General features: G+C 40.3%; 1 protein-coding gene across 1 annotated transcript in view; it reads right to left on the bottom strand.

Moving 5' to 3' along the window:
• Window positions 1-5,202: 5,202 nt before the first annotated feature.
• Window positions 5,203-14,824, bottom strand: part of NEK11 (NIMA related kinase 11) — a 96,115-nt gene continuing 86,493 nt past the window's right edge. The window contains exon 17 of the mRNA XM_086615164.1: window positions 5,203-5,407. Coding sequence (XP_086471290.1) covers window positions 5,203-5,407 — 205 coding nt within the window. The remainder of the gene's footprint in view (window positions 5,408-14,824) is intronic.

The raw sequence follows: 14,824 nt of genomic DNA, 5'->3' as shown, positions 1-14,824 counted from the left end.
AACCACTGGACTTGAGCTCAAGGTTTTCTGCCAGGATTTCGTTCCTAGTCTCATTGCATGTACTTCAGTGGCCTTCAGAAACCACTCACTCTCCCTTCATTCCCCAACCATAAAAAAGTGACAAGAATAACTAGGACTGGGTGTGGAAATTACATGTATGAGGAGAAGGTGTGAGAAAGAGGAACCTACAATCCTTTTTTCCTATTCTTTCCTTTTCCCACCCACTGTCACTGACAAGTCTGTGCATAAATACATTTGCCTTTGCTGTTCCCAGGTCTTATGTACCTATACCCAGCACATCTAGGTAGAGTTATCATCAAAGCAGTCATATTCGTGAGCAGTAATGATCATCAGCCAAATCAGCAGTTGGGGACTGTATTTTCATGAAACTTCTACTTACTATGGATAATTGTATGCAGAAAACTTTCTGCTGGACCTCTCTCTCCTGAAAAACACAGTTTTTGGAGTAGACAGACTAAAGGGTTTTCAGGTTATGATGTGTTGTGAACACATATTTACAAACAAATCGTGAAATCATGTATGCCTAACATGCTTATTGTTCCTGCCTCCGAACAAAACTCTTTTTAAAGTTTGCACCTTTCTTCTCTTGCCCAGTAAATTCCTTCGGATAACACTGGTTGCACCTATAGTGCACTGAAAGGTCAATCTTAGAGTTATCTGTAAGCCTACTTCACTACCTCCTACCTTTTTTTTTACCCGTGTATCTGCTCAATGCTCCATCACCCTGGTTACGCACGGAACTGGAGAGCCAGCAGTGTTCATGGGTGAGTTCCAGCAGTGCCAGCTGCAGGTGTGTACTTTGGCCCGAGGGCATCTTGGAGCTGGTCATCATAAAGCAGCATCCGCAGAGCGAGGTCCTGTAGCAAAGGTGGTCCTTTCCTGCAGGCAGGATTTTCAGACACTGGAAACTTCTAATTCATCTTATAGAGAGGAGACTCTGATGCCTTCTAGGGATTATCTGGCAGATTGATCAACCTCTAAGAAAATACTTTTTGTCTACTGTGACGAGTATAAGTACTGCCTCCTAATCCAGCTGTGGACAAGAGGTTGACAGTTTTACTTCTTATCAAAAAACTCAAAAGTTCTTTTTCCGTTTTATAGTTCAAGCACCTTTTTACCAGATTCAAGGCTCCAAAGCATTAAATAATTAGTCACCTCACTTCCTTTGTTTGCAATATCTCTGCATCAAGTAAAACAGCTTGTAGCACTTTTAGGAGAGTCAAAAAAAAAAGCAGCAAGGTTACCTGATGCCTGTGAAGCTTTTTGTACAAATATGTAGGTCATATGGGACCTTCTATGAAGCCCTATCCACAGCAATCTAATGTCTTTACATTTATTTCCTCACATTTACTTCCAGTAGCTCTGTTGCTTTTTTGTTACTGAAGATCCATGATATTAACAATCCTCTTCCTTCCTTTCAGATTTCTACTAATGACCACCAGCAATGGCAGTTTGCTGGAAATGAACTTGCTTGTATTTCATTTATGTTTTCACGTACAAAATGCATTTCATATATAAAAGACAGGGACATAGTCTTTCTTAGTCTTTCTTTATCTTAAGCCCTTTTGCCCCAGGAAGCAGAACACTGAAAACTATAATGTATCTTATACAAGATCTGATCTTTTCTGAAGAGATTTTTTTTTCTTTACAGTAAGTCATTGCATTTGTCTAATAGATAGATTTGTTTCTCTCCTTCCATCAAAGCTTTATTAGGTTACAAAAGGACTCTGCACTTCTCTTGTTGTAGATTGGCCCGTTCATGGAAGAGTAAAGCCTGTCAAAAGTCTGACTGGGCTCGACCATTGCTTAACAGACTTTATAATTAGTGACCACTCCTACTTTCTTGAGACTTTTTGCATTTCTAAGGACCTACTGATCTCTAAGGATTCAGTACCATACTTTTTTGTCAATTCAAAAATTACTACTCTCTTTTTATACTAAACTTGATGACAGAAAAATAATTAATCTGAGAGATTATCAGCATAGCATCTCAATAAACACTGTTACCTTTAATGCCCACACCACTGCACCAAATGCAGCTTCCCTAAGCTCAGCAGAGACAATCTATCTGGCACTATGGCACCAGCCTCTCTACCCCAGGGTGTGTAAGCTGTTCTCTGTCACAATTTTTGATTCACGTCTCTATAAACATTTTTTACAAAATCTTCATGGATCTATTTAGTCTGAAATATTCAGGATCAGTGGATTTTTAGACAGTGGCAACCTCGAGAGAAGATTTGATACGAGACATACGTGTATTTGCGCACACATGTGTAATGCAACAAAGGTTTACAATAACAATATCACATAAAACAAGAACAGCGTAGGCTATACATTATCAAGATAATACTAACATGATGAGAATATTTAGTTGTTATATGTTGGAAAACAGAAAAGTATGGCAATTTTCTAGAAAAAGACCTTGTAACATTTTTCTATATACTCACATAACCATCTCTGCAAGCTTGGTGATAGCACACCAAAATCCCCACTGAAGGCTATTTACTGTGCAGGTGTGTAAGTGCAGGAGAACCTTCTGAAACCTTTAAACATCAGTAAAAACAAACCAAAAGCCAGCTATGGAACTCCTGATACATATCCTCCCACGGGGTATGGAAGGTGGAATGATAGAAGACAAATTCACTGGCTTTTAGCAAGTTTTGGTGAGGATAGACCACATTGTCTCTAAAATAAGAGCCAGTCCTGGCCTGGATGACGCAGTTTTAAACCCAACAATTTGCTGAGAATTTCAGGAGGGGCAAGATATGGAAAAGGTAGGGTTTTATTTAGAGACAAAGGCATATAATGCAACCTAACGCTTTTCTGAAGTGACCCTCTGCAGTGATGCATATATTTCTGTCAAATTCATGGGAATTATCTGTGTTTTCACAGTTCAAAGACAAAAAGTTTCCTGCTGAGTTTAATACGTATGCCATATTGCCTAATTGTGGTATGATTGATGGAAAAAACAAAACCAAAGCGTAGTTTAAAGCATATAACCAATAAAGCAGTAACCTCCAGATCCTCACATGACTTGAAGATCACGTTCTGCAGAGAGAAGAAAGCAACTGAACTAACTGTAAAAGGTGCTGTTATTTTTTTTCATGTGCAACAAGCAAAAGTACTGTTCATTAGAGTGCAACTATTTTCCTGAGGGTAATTTGCATGGCTATACTATGTTTTCCAGGCTTTAAGGGTTGCCCTTAATGATCTCCCTCGTGCTTGAATGCCTTAGAGAGCTTGACCCACTCCTGTGCCGCTTTTTTTTCTTACATGCTGCAGGAAAAAGGTCTGATGAGGTGTTCCTCAATAATAAAAAGGAATTGATTGCTTACACAGGCTGTTTTTGAAGTTTTTGTGAGAAATCACTCTGAATCACAGCCAGAGGTAACGGCAGTAGTCAAGATTATCTCCCTCTGACATGAGTTTCACCATGTTAGTTACTTATCGTTTGCTTTGTCAACTTTTTAGTCCCTGCAGCTCCTCCTATGTCTTGGACTTTGGCACCTCTGTTTTCAAATGGTCTTAAATGAAGTCCTGTGCAAAACGTATGGAAGTAAGTACATAAACACAACATTGAGAAGTATAGGGAAGTGTAAGTGTAACAAGAAATAACAGGAAAGAGACTGAAACCTGACTGAGAACCTATGCTTCAAACTGTCTCTCCATCCATGGGATCTGAACCACCACATAGAAGAAAAAAAAGAAAAGGTTTCCCTATGCCAGTGAACATCAGAGTGGACTTTAGCCTCTGGTTTGTAACACTGTGTCTTCCGAATAAAAGCTGAAATCAGACATGCCAGATTCTCCTACTACTTTCAGTTGGAAGTACAATGCCACATCTCTAGCTGGATGTGTCCTTTGCTTCCTCAGTTCGTGTTGCTGCTGAGATAGATTAAGATGACGCTACTTACCTTTCCCTTCAAGTCTCTGAAAACATGTCACAAAGACGGATTCGTAGCGCTGCTTAATTCACTATCAATACCGGTATCCTTAGCTGTAAATAACTTGTTCCAGGTCAAATAGCAATGTTTTTTGATATTCATATTAGGAATTTCTTTTAATTTCTTCAGTTCAGTCCCTGAGTCCTTTAAGATTTGTGTCACAAAAGCAGGAAACATAAGGATTATGATAACGGATTGATGTCTAAAATTAATTTGGTCCACAATTCATTTGAGATTCCTTTATAGATTTTACCACTTTATCTTTTAGTGTTTTACACAGATGGATGAAGGAGCTCAGAATGTAGAATGAAGAAGGAAGTGGTAGAAGGAAAACATCAGGTATATAATCAGAGCATGATATACAGTTGAAATCAGCAAAAGTGTGATGCATATGAAGAAGGGAGCATAGACACTAAGAAAAAACATTAAGCATAACCATGTGCAAGCCACAAAAAAAATCTGTTTATTGTTCCATCTTTGAACAATGACTTTGATCCAAAACTTTCAGAAGTCACAATAATGATTCCTATCTAACATAGTCAGCTATAGCTCAGGCCTCATGTCTTTGTCTCTATACGTGCACACACATATGGTGTATGGCCAGACACCATTCTGCCTCTATAGATATACATACCTATCTCTGTGTATGTGAGAATGTATATATGTATATAAATATACACATATGCATGTATTTTTACAGTTCCTTTGAAAGTCACACAGATTAAATGCAGTCCTTCTGAAGAATGAATAATAATAAGACAATTAGTGACTGAGTAACTGTACATATGTATGTATGTTCAAGGGTAAATCTGCTGAAATACAAAAAATATGGGCTTAAATGGGACCAGTTAGCGCAGGAATCAACAGCAGTTGGAGTCTCATCCTGCACCATTTCCATCAGAGGCAGCTTTGCCAGCGATGCTGTGAGTGTAGGACTGACACCTGGCCAAGTCTTTATACCTTAAGTGGTGAAAAAAGGGGACTCTGGTAATGACGAATTGTCCCCTCCACTGTCACAAACGTTTGTTCTTCTTCCTGCCCCTGTAACCTGTACCACATTTACCCACTTCTCTCTGCAGTCTGGATTCTCAAATGGAGTTTACCCACATGCTTAGGTACTACGTTACCTTCAGAAGTTTCCTCCAAACACCTCCTGTACTTGTTTGCTGGCTTGAAGAAGGCAGCTCAGCACCCTCACTCCTCCTTCCCATTTCCAGCACTGTTACTGACACACGTTTTACGGCTGAAGATGTGATTCTGAAGCCTGTAGCTGCTCCTCAAAGTAGAGAAGCTGATCCACTTCAAAGCAATCACTTGCTCTAGAAACGAGTTTCTCCAGATGTCTCTTGATCTCCTCCTCACTGGCATTCTGCTGTCTCGCTTGCTTGAGATAGCCGTACACGGCCTCAAATACCTCCACTCCCAGCTTCCCAATGGCAGATCTGAGGATAAATATTACATAAAGCTCAAGTAAAAGTTAATTCACATTATATATTAATCCAAGCAATAACTAGTACTGATTTTTTCTAAATGTTGTGGCTACCTCTGATTAAAGTGGTATAATGAGGCACCTTATTTGTCTGACAGTGCAAGGAACTCAAGTTTCCTGGGGGATTCTCTATGATTGTTTGTTACACAAAGAGTCCAGGAGTAAAAACCTGCCCATAGTAAAGTCATAGGAAGCACGTCCACCGTGGTCGTTACAAACCAAGATTCCTTTCCACACTGAATCTGACATACCATTTAATCTACAGCAAGGCTGGTATACACACACGTATTATTGCCTCTGGATTTCATCAAAACCAAAGGAGCAACCCCAGTCAGCAGTACACTAGTGGCATTTTATGTCAACAAACACATTTCAGAATTCATTGCTTTATTTTAGCTTCTATCAAATAACAAGGAAACCATTGTACAAGGCTCAGCATGAGCTAACCAAAACTTTTTTCTTTTCCTACAGCACTCTGCATTTATCAGAAGACAGATCTGTAATTCAGTGGCATAGAATACACTCACAGGATCTTAATGTTGATTTATAAAGATCCATTTGCAAATTGCAAGACAATGAACAGCACTTCTTTTTCCAAAGGCAAACATTTTAAATTCGTGTATCACAAGCCACGGGTAATAAAAAATTTTCCACTCAGTGATGGGTTCATAATATTTTGATGAAAAAAATCAGAGTAATTTTCCTTCAGCATATCAGAAACTATCTGCCCGCTCTCCACACATCTGCTGCAGGATTCGTGTTGTTTTCTTTCACTAAACTTTTATATTTTATAGTAGTTGAGATTTGATTGGTTTTTAGTTTCAGACTTGCACATCTTAGGGGTGATGATGCCCTTCACTTAGTTAGAAAGTGAACTGAACTAATAGGGATCTCCTCGCAGGAACATCTGCGATTTGCATTAAAAAATGTCTTATTTTGCTTAGGAAAAGTTGTGGTAAACTGCCTTTCCTCCCACTAGCATTTTGCTAGGATTTCAAGAGTATTTAGGTAGGACAAACATTCCGTTTTCAGGAAATCCATCATGGCATGAAGACTTCAATAAAGCTTCTCAGCATATCAGAGCAAGGTTTCTCTGACAAATTTTTATTCCATACTAAAATAAACTAATGGTATCTGAGTTTCCAATGCTCTCACATATTTCCGAATCACAGAATCACAGAATGTTAGGGATTGGAAGGGACCTCAAAGGATCATCTAGTCCAATCCCCCAATTTTCAAGCATTATACATGTTGTGTCTCTAGCATGTTAAAAGATTCGATTCCTTAACGCTTTGCTTGGTGGTAATTCTCTTCAAGAAAAAGGAGGTACTAGGAAGTTGTGGTTTAACCCCACTAGTAATTAAAGCACCCAGCTACTCACTCACCCTCCCCACCCCCAGGGAATGGGGAAGAGAATTAAACAGGAAAAGGGAAGGAGACTCATGGGTCAAGATAAGAACAATTTATTATGAATATATGAATATATATATGTATAATGATAATAATACGTACAAACAAGTGATGCACAGTGTAACTGCTCATCACTCAGTGACCAAGCCGTGTCCCTTCCTGTTGAACAATCCTGAGATAGATAAGTCCTGACACCGCAATCCCGGATGAGCGAGAGGCCCGAAAAGAGAGCGAGGCAAAGTGAGCACTCTGAGAGTCTGAGAGTGAGAGCCCCTGGAAGAACAAAGGCCCTTCTTTCCGGTCAACTCTCATCTATAGACTGAACACAACACTGCATGATATGGAATACTTCATCGGTCAATTTAGTCCTCAATCCTAAATCTAAGTTCAAATCATAAGGGGAGTTGTGGACCCTCCGTCCCAGCCATGCCCCCCCCAGCCTGTTGTGCTCCTGCACACCAGCAAGAACACGGGAAGCTGAAAAGTCCTTGATGTCTCCGTGCCAACTATAAACATCAGTGGCTATCAACATTCTTCTCATAGCGAATCCCAGGCTAGAGCCAAAACACAGAGCTCTTCTGGCTGCTAAAAAGAAACCTAACTCTGTCCCAGTCAAAACCAAGACAGAAGTGAACTGTATAGTATTCCAAAATTTCAGCCTGACTCTCTACACTCATGTTCCCTTTCCACTGAGTCTCTGTCAAACTGCTTTCTACAAATTTAGACTATGGGAAACTGAGAGGATGGCCCCCAGGATGGCCCAGGATGGGAATTGCCTCATTTATCACCCCAGCTGTGAGCCGCCTATTATTTACAAAGGCTCAGCATGCCTTTACAGTGTTTACTGTCTATGCTGTCTCTGATGGGGGCTTTGAGCTGCTCCCCACTTCTGCACACCGCGTGCTTGCCAGCACGGCCTCAGGTGTGCGCAGAGCACGTCTTCAGGCGTGAGCAGAGCAAACATTCCTGCCTGCAAGGCAGTGCTGCAGCCCGTGGCCCCCCCAGGCTGGTGCTGCCTGCCCTGGGCTCCATGGCAGCGCCTGGGGCAGACAGCAGCGGGGAGCCGAGACGTGCCCGGCGCGTGGCCAGGCCAAGGATCGCCCTTTCTGAGCTGTGCAGGAGCCGAGAAGGGGATCAGCGTTGTCTCCTGGTGCCAGCACTAAGGCTTCGCCTTCTAATACTCTGCGCGTGGGTTCAGAGGGAGTGCAAACAAGACTTCCCAAAAGCAGTTTAAATAGTTAAACCTGCACACTGCCCCCCCGTAGCATCACATTCTCCAGTTGTACTTTTTTGGCTGATTTTGTACCAATTTTGCTACGTCTCTAACTCCAGGGCAAGGCCACCTGTTCCAACCCCATGGCATAATTCACCTAAAGGGGTAGCTGCTCTTCATCTGCGGTCATCCTGTTATTGCTGAGGAATAACATCGTTATAGTGAGATTGCAGCCAGTTAAATTTCCACATTATGTAAATTCCTCCATTTTTAGAAAACCATAGCGAGGAATTTTACTTCATTGTTTTTCAAACTTCATTTGTTATGAAAGCATACAGTTTCCTCAGTAATACAGAGCCGTTTTATCAGCATATAAGAGACTTCCGAAAAATTCTGTTGTTAAATATAGTAGGACCTACTGCTGGTAAAAATGGACAATACAGCTAATACGGTATTCTTGCCTGAAGGATATCCTAGATGACTGCTCTGATCTCACAGGGAAGAAATGCTTCTCCTCACATCTCACCTGCTCTCACTGCTTTTCTGCAGCTCAGTCATGCTCATCTGTGATCCCTGCCTCAGCTGCACTTTACCCTCCTGCTGGTTTCTGACACAGAGCTGATTGGAAACTTGGGGCAGAAAAAGCAAAGCTGGAATCTCTGCAGGGCCAGACCTGACTCAGTCCTGCTTCCCATAACTAGAAACTGCTCTTTTCTTTCTACCAATGGTGCTGTTTAGGGAAAACTATTGAAAGTGATTAATTCTCAGACACTGGAAACCTAGGGACTAGATTACCACTGAAAGCTAAGTAGGCATTTGTTTGGCAAATAACATACATTTCTTCACAAAACTTCATCAAAAATGTCACAGTATTTCTCTCCAACAGTTAAAAATCAATATATGAGAAGCTATTTTGAAATCACTGCTAATTCATCAATGCCTTTACTGACTCCTCTCTCCCTCTTAGACAAGTATGTTTAATTTTTTGGCAGTCCTGTCTATTTAAAGATGAAAAATTAAGCAAATGCATATCTCGGGAGTATTGCTTCTGCTAATAAATGTGACCTGCAGACTTGGATCTTTTCAGTTAAGCTTGGCAGAGCATGCAAATCAGCTAATCTGTACAATAGCTGATACAATAGAACTAGAGGAAGAACGTTCATAGGTTGAAAATTAAGGGGTAGGTAACAAAAATTATAACCTGCTTTTACAAAAGAAGACATCAGAATCTGTTTGGACTTGAGAGCTGCGTTAATGTGAGTCTGCTACCACATTATGTGTTTTCTGTCACAGAGGCAGAAGTGTGGGATCTAAGACAGTAAACGTCAAACAGACGTTACTGAATGAATCCCATCCTGAGGGAGGGAGGGAGGGGGCAAGTGGCTTCCTGGAAAGCAAGTTTTGCACATTATGGCCCCGATCCTGTGTTAGGGGATGTTTTTCTATCCCTGTAAAGTCCTACAGGGGCATAATTACAGATTTTGCACTGCTCTTCTGTTTATAGTTACTTCTTTTTCACGTGAAACATGGGAAACTTGCATTTACAGTTTTGAAATGGTTAAAAGTCTTATGATCAAACAAGTACAGAGCGCCCATTTACGCTCCCATTTGGCCATGTTTTCTGATTGACCGGCATTTACTCTCTTTGTGCTATCTCATAGCTCACTCACCTCCACACTCACTGTTTCCCCCAGAAATGAGGCATCATTTCTATCTCAGCCAAGACCGCACAAGCAACGGGGATACCTGACATTTGGGATTTCATTACTCTGACAAGCTTTGTGGGACAGAACCCTATCCCACACTGCCCTAAATTGTTTTCCACCTTGCTGAAATCAAAGGAGTTACATCAGGTTCTACCATCCAAGGGTCTGACCCAGGATGATATATACTAATGTGCTTAAATGTCATATCTCAGATCATTCTTTCTTTTATTTCATTGTGTTACAGAGGCTTAAGTATATGGAGAGATTCATTGCTGGCACTCTATCACTGTGTTTTCTCACTTTTAAGCATCTTGTTCATGCAATGAAATTAACAGCTCTGTGGTTGAACCCTAAGCTCCCTGTATAATGCAGGCACCCCAGAAAGGCATCCACCCAAAACAACAGCCCACCACAAGTGAGGAAAGGCTTGTCCTAAATCTGACACCTGTCTGGCTTTAGTAAATCTGGGAATCACTACTGTCCATCCAGAACTCACAGCAATTCAACATGACCACATAGGTACTCAGTTGTCTCCTTTTATCCCAGAGTTGGTGGTTAGAGCATTCACCCAGAGAGTTGGAAACCTGGAGGTAGAAGGAGATTCAAACCCACACCTCCCAAAGCATTATCATAAGCACCCATCAGTTCGAGGGACGAAGGACTCTCCTGTACCTTCATTCTGATTTGTATAAAAGCAGATGTATTGGGCCAGAAGAGAGTGTGCAATGATAGAAACTAACTCTGGATAGATTGAGGACCAAGGATGACACCGGAGGTATGTGTAAACATTTTTATGAAATAGTCCCTGGATAAAATAGTATGAGCAGTCGTTGGAGTCCTTCAGTCCTTGGAACTGAAATCCAGGTTACCATAAGTAAGCGAGTGCCCTCACTGCCAACTACAAGAGATGCAATGGTAAACCCAACATCCTTCACTCCTCCTGACCACAGAGGGCTGTCCCAATGCTGCAGGCAGAGGAGGCGCAGGGCTGGGGACCTCCACAGCCTAGAGGCATGCTCTGACCACCAACCTACTGGCTGGACAGCAGATATTGCCAGTCTCCACATTGTCATCCATGGAAGCTGTGGTTTGAAATAAAACACCTCTTGCTGCCATCTTTTGTGCAACACACAATCCATGCCTGGAGAAAATTAACTGGAACAAGCTCCAGAGGCCGTAGAGGCAGACGAGGAATCTGATTTGTGGATAATGATGGGGTTTGGGCATGAGATAGGGACTTGGTCCTGTCAAGCGTAAGGTGCTTCTGAGCATGTGAGAAGCAGTATGAATATCAGCAAAATCATAGCCACTTATCCCTTTGACTCACTGCCAGCGTTAGAGGGGAGCTAAACAGGAGCCTTGAGAACTGCAATTTTATACTCAGGATATCTAAAAATGTTCCAAGTCATTTAGTGGATCTGGGCCCAAACGAATTTATCAGGCTATCCGGTGATTTGCAGTTGATTTCCTACACATCAGTGCAAAATTACTAAAATTTGACAATATAATAATGTTGTGTTCTCAACCGGCTGAGGAAGTTGTAAATCTTTCCCTGGGTGAACAAAGAATTTTCTATTATCCCGCGGGTCTTTATTTTGACTATTCTGCTACTAGCTACATATTAACATTTCCTTTCTGGTCTGGAGATCAATTACAATACACCTGCCTTTATGCAACACTGACAAAAGCCACAAAACAAGATTAATGCTTAAGTTTGTGCTCCTCCGTGGGCGTTAGCAGCTGGGTTAATACCTCTCAACAGCTTGTCATTGCCTGCCTTGAAGGATAACTATGACACAAATCAGCAGCTAAGGGGGCTTTCAGCTTCTCACTTTCAAATGTCATTCAGCATGAAAGCGACTATCATTTAAAACCCTTCTGCTCCCCCTCATCCACTCGCAAAGTGAAGCGGCACTTTTTTGCTCCCAAACACAGAGTTTTCACTAGTGCCCCTGGGGAGCTGCAGTATGGGCCACGCTTGGAAGCAAGGAGAGGCTCTGCAGCTGCCCAGTCACCACGCTTTACTCAAGTCACTGCTGAGCACACCAGAATGACACCATCAACGTCCCTCTGCATCAGGCATCTCACCACTGCCGTGGCAGACAACAAACACATGGCTCCTAAGCCAACCACAGAAAATTCAGTTATTTCAAAATAATAATGTCATCCACTGCTACCTCAACGTAAATCTTAAAAAACAAAGTTTTCTGTACATGGAATATCCATTCCAGTGAACATTTATTTATCCTTTAAGATGCAGTCAGGCTGCCTGCATCCTACACCAACAAGCCTATTGTAAAGTAGGAAGGAAGTCTGTTGTGATTAGGGCTCATGGGGCATAAAAGCAATTGCAGGAATCTTTGAAAAAATAATTTCAGCAGATTTCTCTAAATTCTGTTCTCTATAACTCAAGGATATCCCTATGGAGTCCAGTAGTATTACTTAAGATTCCCATCAATACATCCAACTTTGATTTGTCCCTGAACATGCTATGTCTAAGCATTTGTTTATTAACCTTATCTTTCTCTTTAAAAGAGAGTACAATTGTGCCACTTTGCAGCTAACCAGTAGTAACATGAATCTTGGTGGAAAAGATTGTTACATTTATCTCCTGAAATGACTCTGCAAAAGAATCAGGAAATCACATATCTTTGATCTCATACAAAATATTGTTTTCTAACTGTACCAGAAAATCTTAGGATATCTGCTACAGCATCTTAGGGTTCAGCAAACAAACAGGTTTATCTCAGTTAAAACACAAAAGGTCCCTTTCCTCTCAAGTTATCTTTCTGTCATTCAATATGTTGGCATTACTGACTATGAATGATTAAAACTTCTCTGAAACTTGAAAGTAACGGCTCTGGGTTCAAAACTGCATTTGCAGCAGTCAGTTGCTCTATGAAGACCATTTGAAATCTGCTAGAAATGCATTATAAGTTCCATGATTTATTTTTTAGAAACTTATTTCTGAAGGTAGAGCAATACCTTTTTAGTTCTGACATGGCTAAGTCTAAGAAAAGGGCTTATTTAAAAAAAAAAAAAGAGGAAAGAATTATTATATAAAAGCTAGTAAAATAAAATCTGAATTGTTAATATTAGCCTCTACCTTCACCTTCAAGCCTCAGTGGACTTTGACTTTCATCGTATCACTGCTTAATGAAAATTTCTTCACTCAAAGACACAATAACAATTTTCATAATTCATCCTTAATTACTTCATAATTTCTGAATTAAAGCACCTTGATTTGATTGCAAACAAAACTCTCTGATGTCCTACTTCAAAGACCAGCAAAATCTAAAGCATATTTAGAACATATTTTCCCATGAGCTAAGCAGGATCTTATTATTAAAAGCTGTAGACACACAGCTGAAGAAATATCAACAATAATATTCTCCGTGCATCTCGTTTTCTGAGATAAATAAATTTGTGAAATAGTAATTGAAGCTGACATCTGCTCTTAGAAGACTGTGAATTAGAATTTAGAGCTGCTAGTTGAATTCTAGCTACTACTAATTTAAAGTGTAGTTTGTCATTGGAGAAGATGGTTTTTTAAGTTTTCACACAGAAAAAAAAAGTCATAACAAAACATGGTCATTTAAATCAAACCTGAATATTGCGATTTTAAAGTCTTCCTATATTAACAAATTTACTGCTGATACTAAAAATGAGAGAGGAAACAAGTTTGCTTGTACAGGAGGTAAGACAGGTGAAAATGATACCGTTTAGTGTCCCTGAAGAATTACCTGAAACACACTTCCCCAGGCTGCAGTCTCTTTATACACATTCTGAGATTTCCTAGCTTTGGTAAAATTATTTTAAACAACATCGCATTTTTTAACAGTGTCATGGCATACAAAGCATCTTTTCAAAGTCATCAGTTTAACTTATTCAGCATCGCTGATCAAGACCAACCAAACATTCGAGGCAGATTTAACACATACCTGATGCTTATCAATGTATTTGTTTTAGACAGATGTGACTGAAGAGCAGCGCACTATACTGCTGCTTTTTGAATGTGTACGTGCAAGGATACAGTAGTTACCTCTAACGAGTCAACAATAATATACAGTTCTCATAGAAGTTCAAAAGTAGGAACATAACTGCAATCTCTTTGTTCAGTTGTGTGGTAATCCAGAGTTAATGCTGATTTCCGCTTACATGGCTTGAATGTGGGGGGGAATCTCTCCTGATTTAGGGTCTCGCATCAAAATGACAAACATAAAACTAAGAATTCATCCATCAGAGAAAGGAAAATATACAGACTTACTTATTTCAATGAAACAATCATAATATCACACAATACTACACATATTTTTGATCAACCTGAGCGTTGTCTTTAGTCATACTGTATTAAACATTAATATTGCATGTAAAACAATGCATTTCTGAGTTACCAATAAGCCAGTCCCATCAAAAGGCTGTCAACACATCCAGTATGCCAACGGAGAGATTAATGTAATCATCTGGTATGGAGCTGGATAATTCTCAATAGAAACATCACAAGCCCCACAGTAATTTACTAATGAAACCTTCAGCTGGGCCTGTGCACTGTACAGCAACAGAGGGAGATGAAGCAGCACTCAGGCACTGAACTATGCTAAATGACCATATGAGGTTATCATAAAGCAGTAATACCTTGAAAAAGACATTTTAAAAGTTAAATAAAAACAGCTGATGCGGATCCTGAGACGCCCAGTTAGGACAAGTACATATACATGTATATATGTACACATGAAAATATTTATTAATATAGACACAAATAACTCTTTGTGTAATTTTTTTGTACATCAAATCTTTGTGCTTAGTTCACATCTACATCCACTGGAAGGGACCTGAAGGTAGGTGGATCAAGTCCACAACTTCTTTCAGGTCCCTTTCAACATCTGTAGCCCTGGAAAAAGTTCATAGCACAAAACAGGATTAAGATCAATTCACATGGCAGAGCCACACAAAAACTACACCATACTGTAGAGGAAGAAAGAAAAGTAATTACCAACTATAAATAGTGAAGCTATGATTTTTCAGAAAGGCCTAGAAAGGT

This window comes from Tauraco erythrolophus, chromosome 7 (genome assembly GCF_009769465.1).
Source record: "Tauraco erythrolophus isolate bTauEry1 chromosome 7, bTauEry1.pri, whole genome shotgun sequence".
Lineage (NCBI taxonomy): Eukaryota > Metazoa > Chordata > Aves > Musophagiformes > Musophagidae > Tauraco > Tauraco erythrolophus.
The sequence above is the reverse complement of the archived record's forward strand: the minus strand, read 5'-3'. Positions and strand labels throughout refer to the sequence as shown.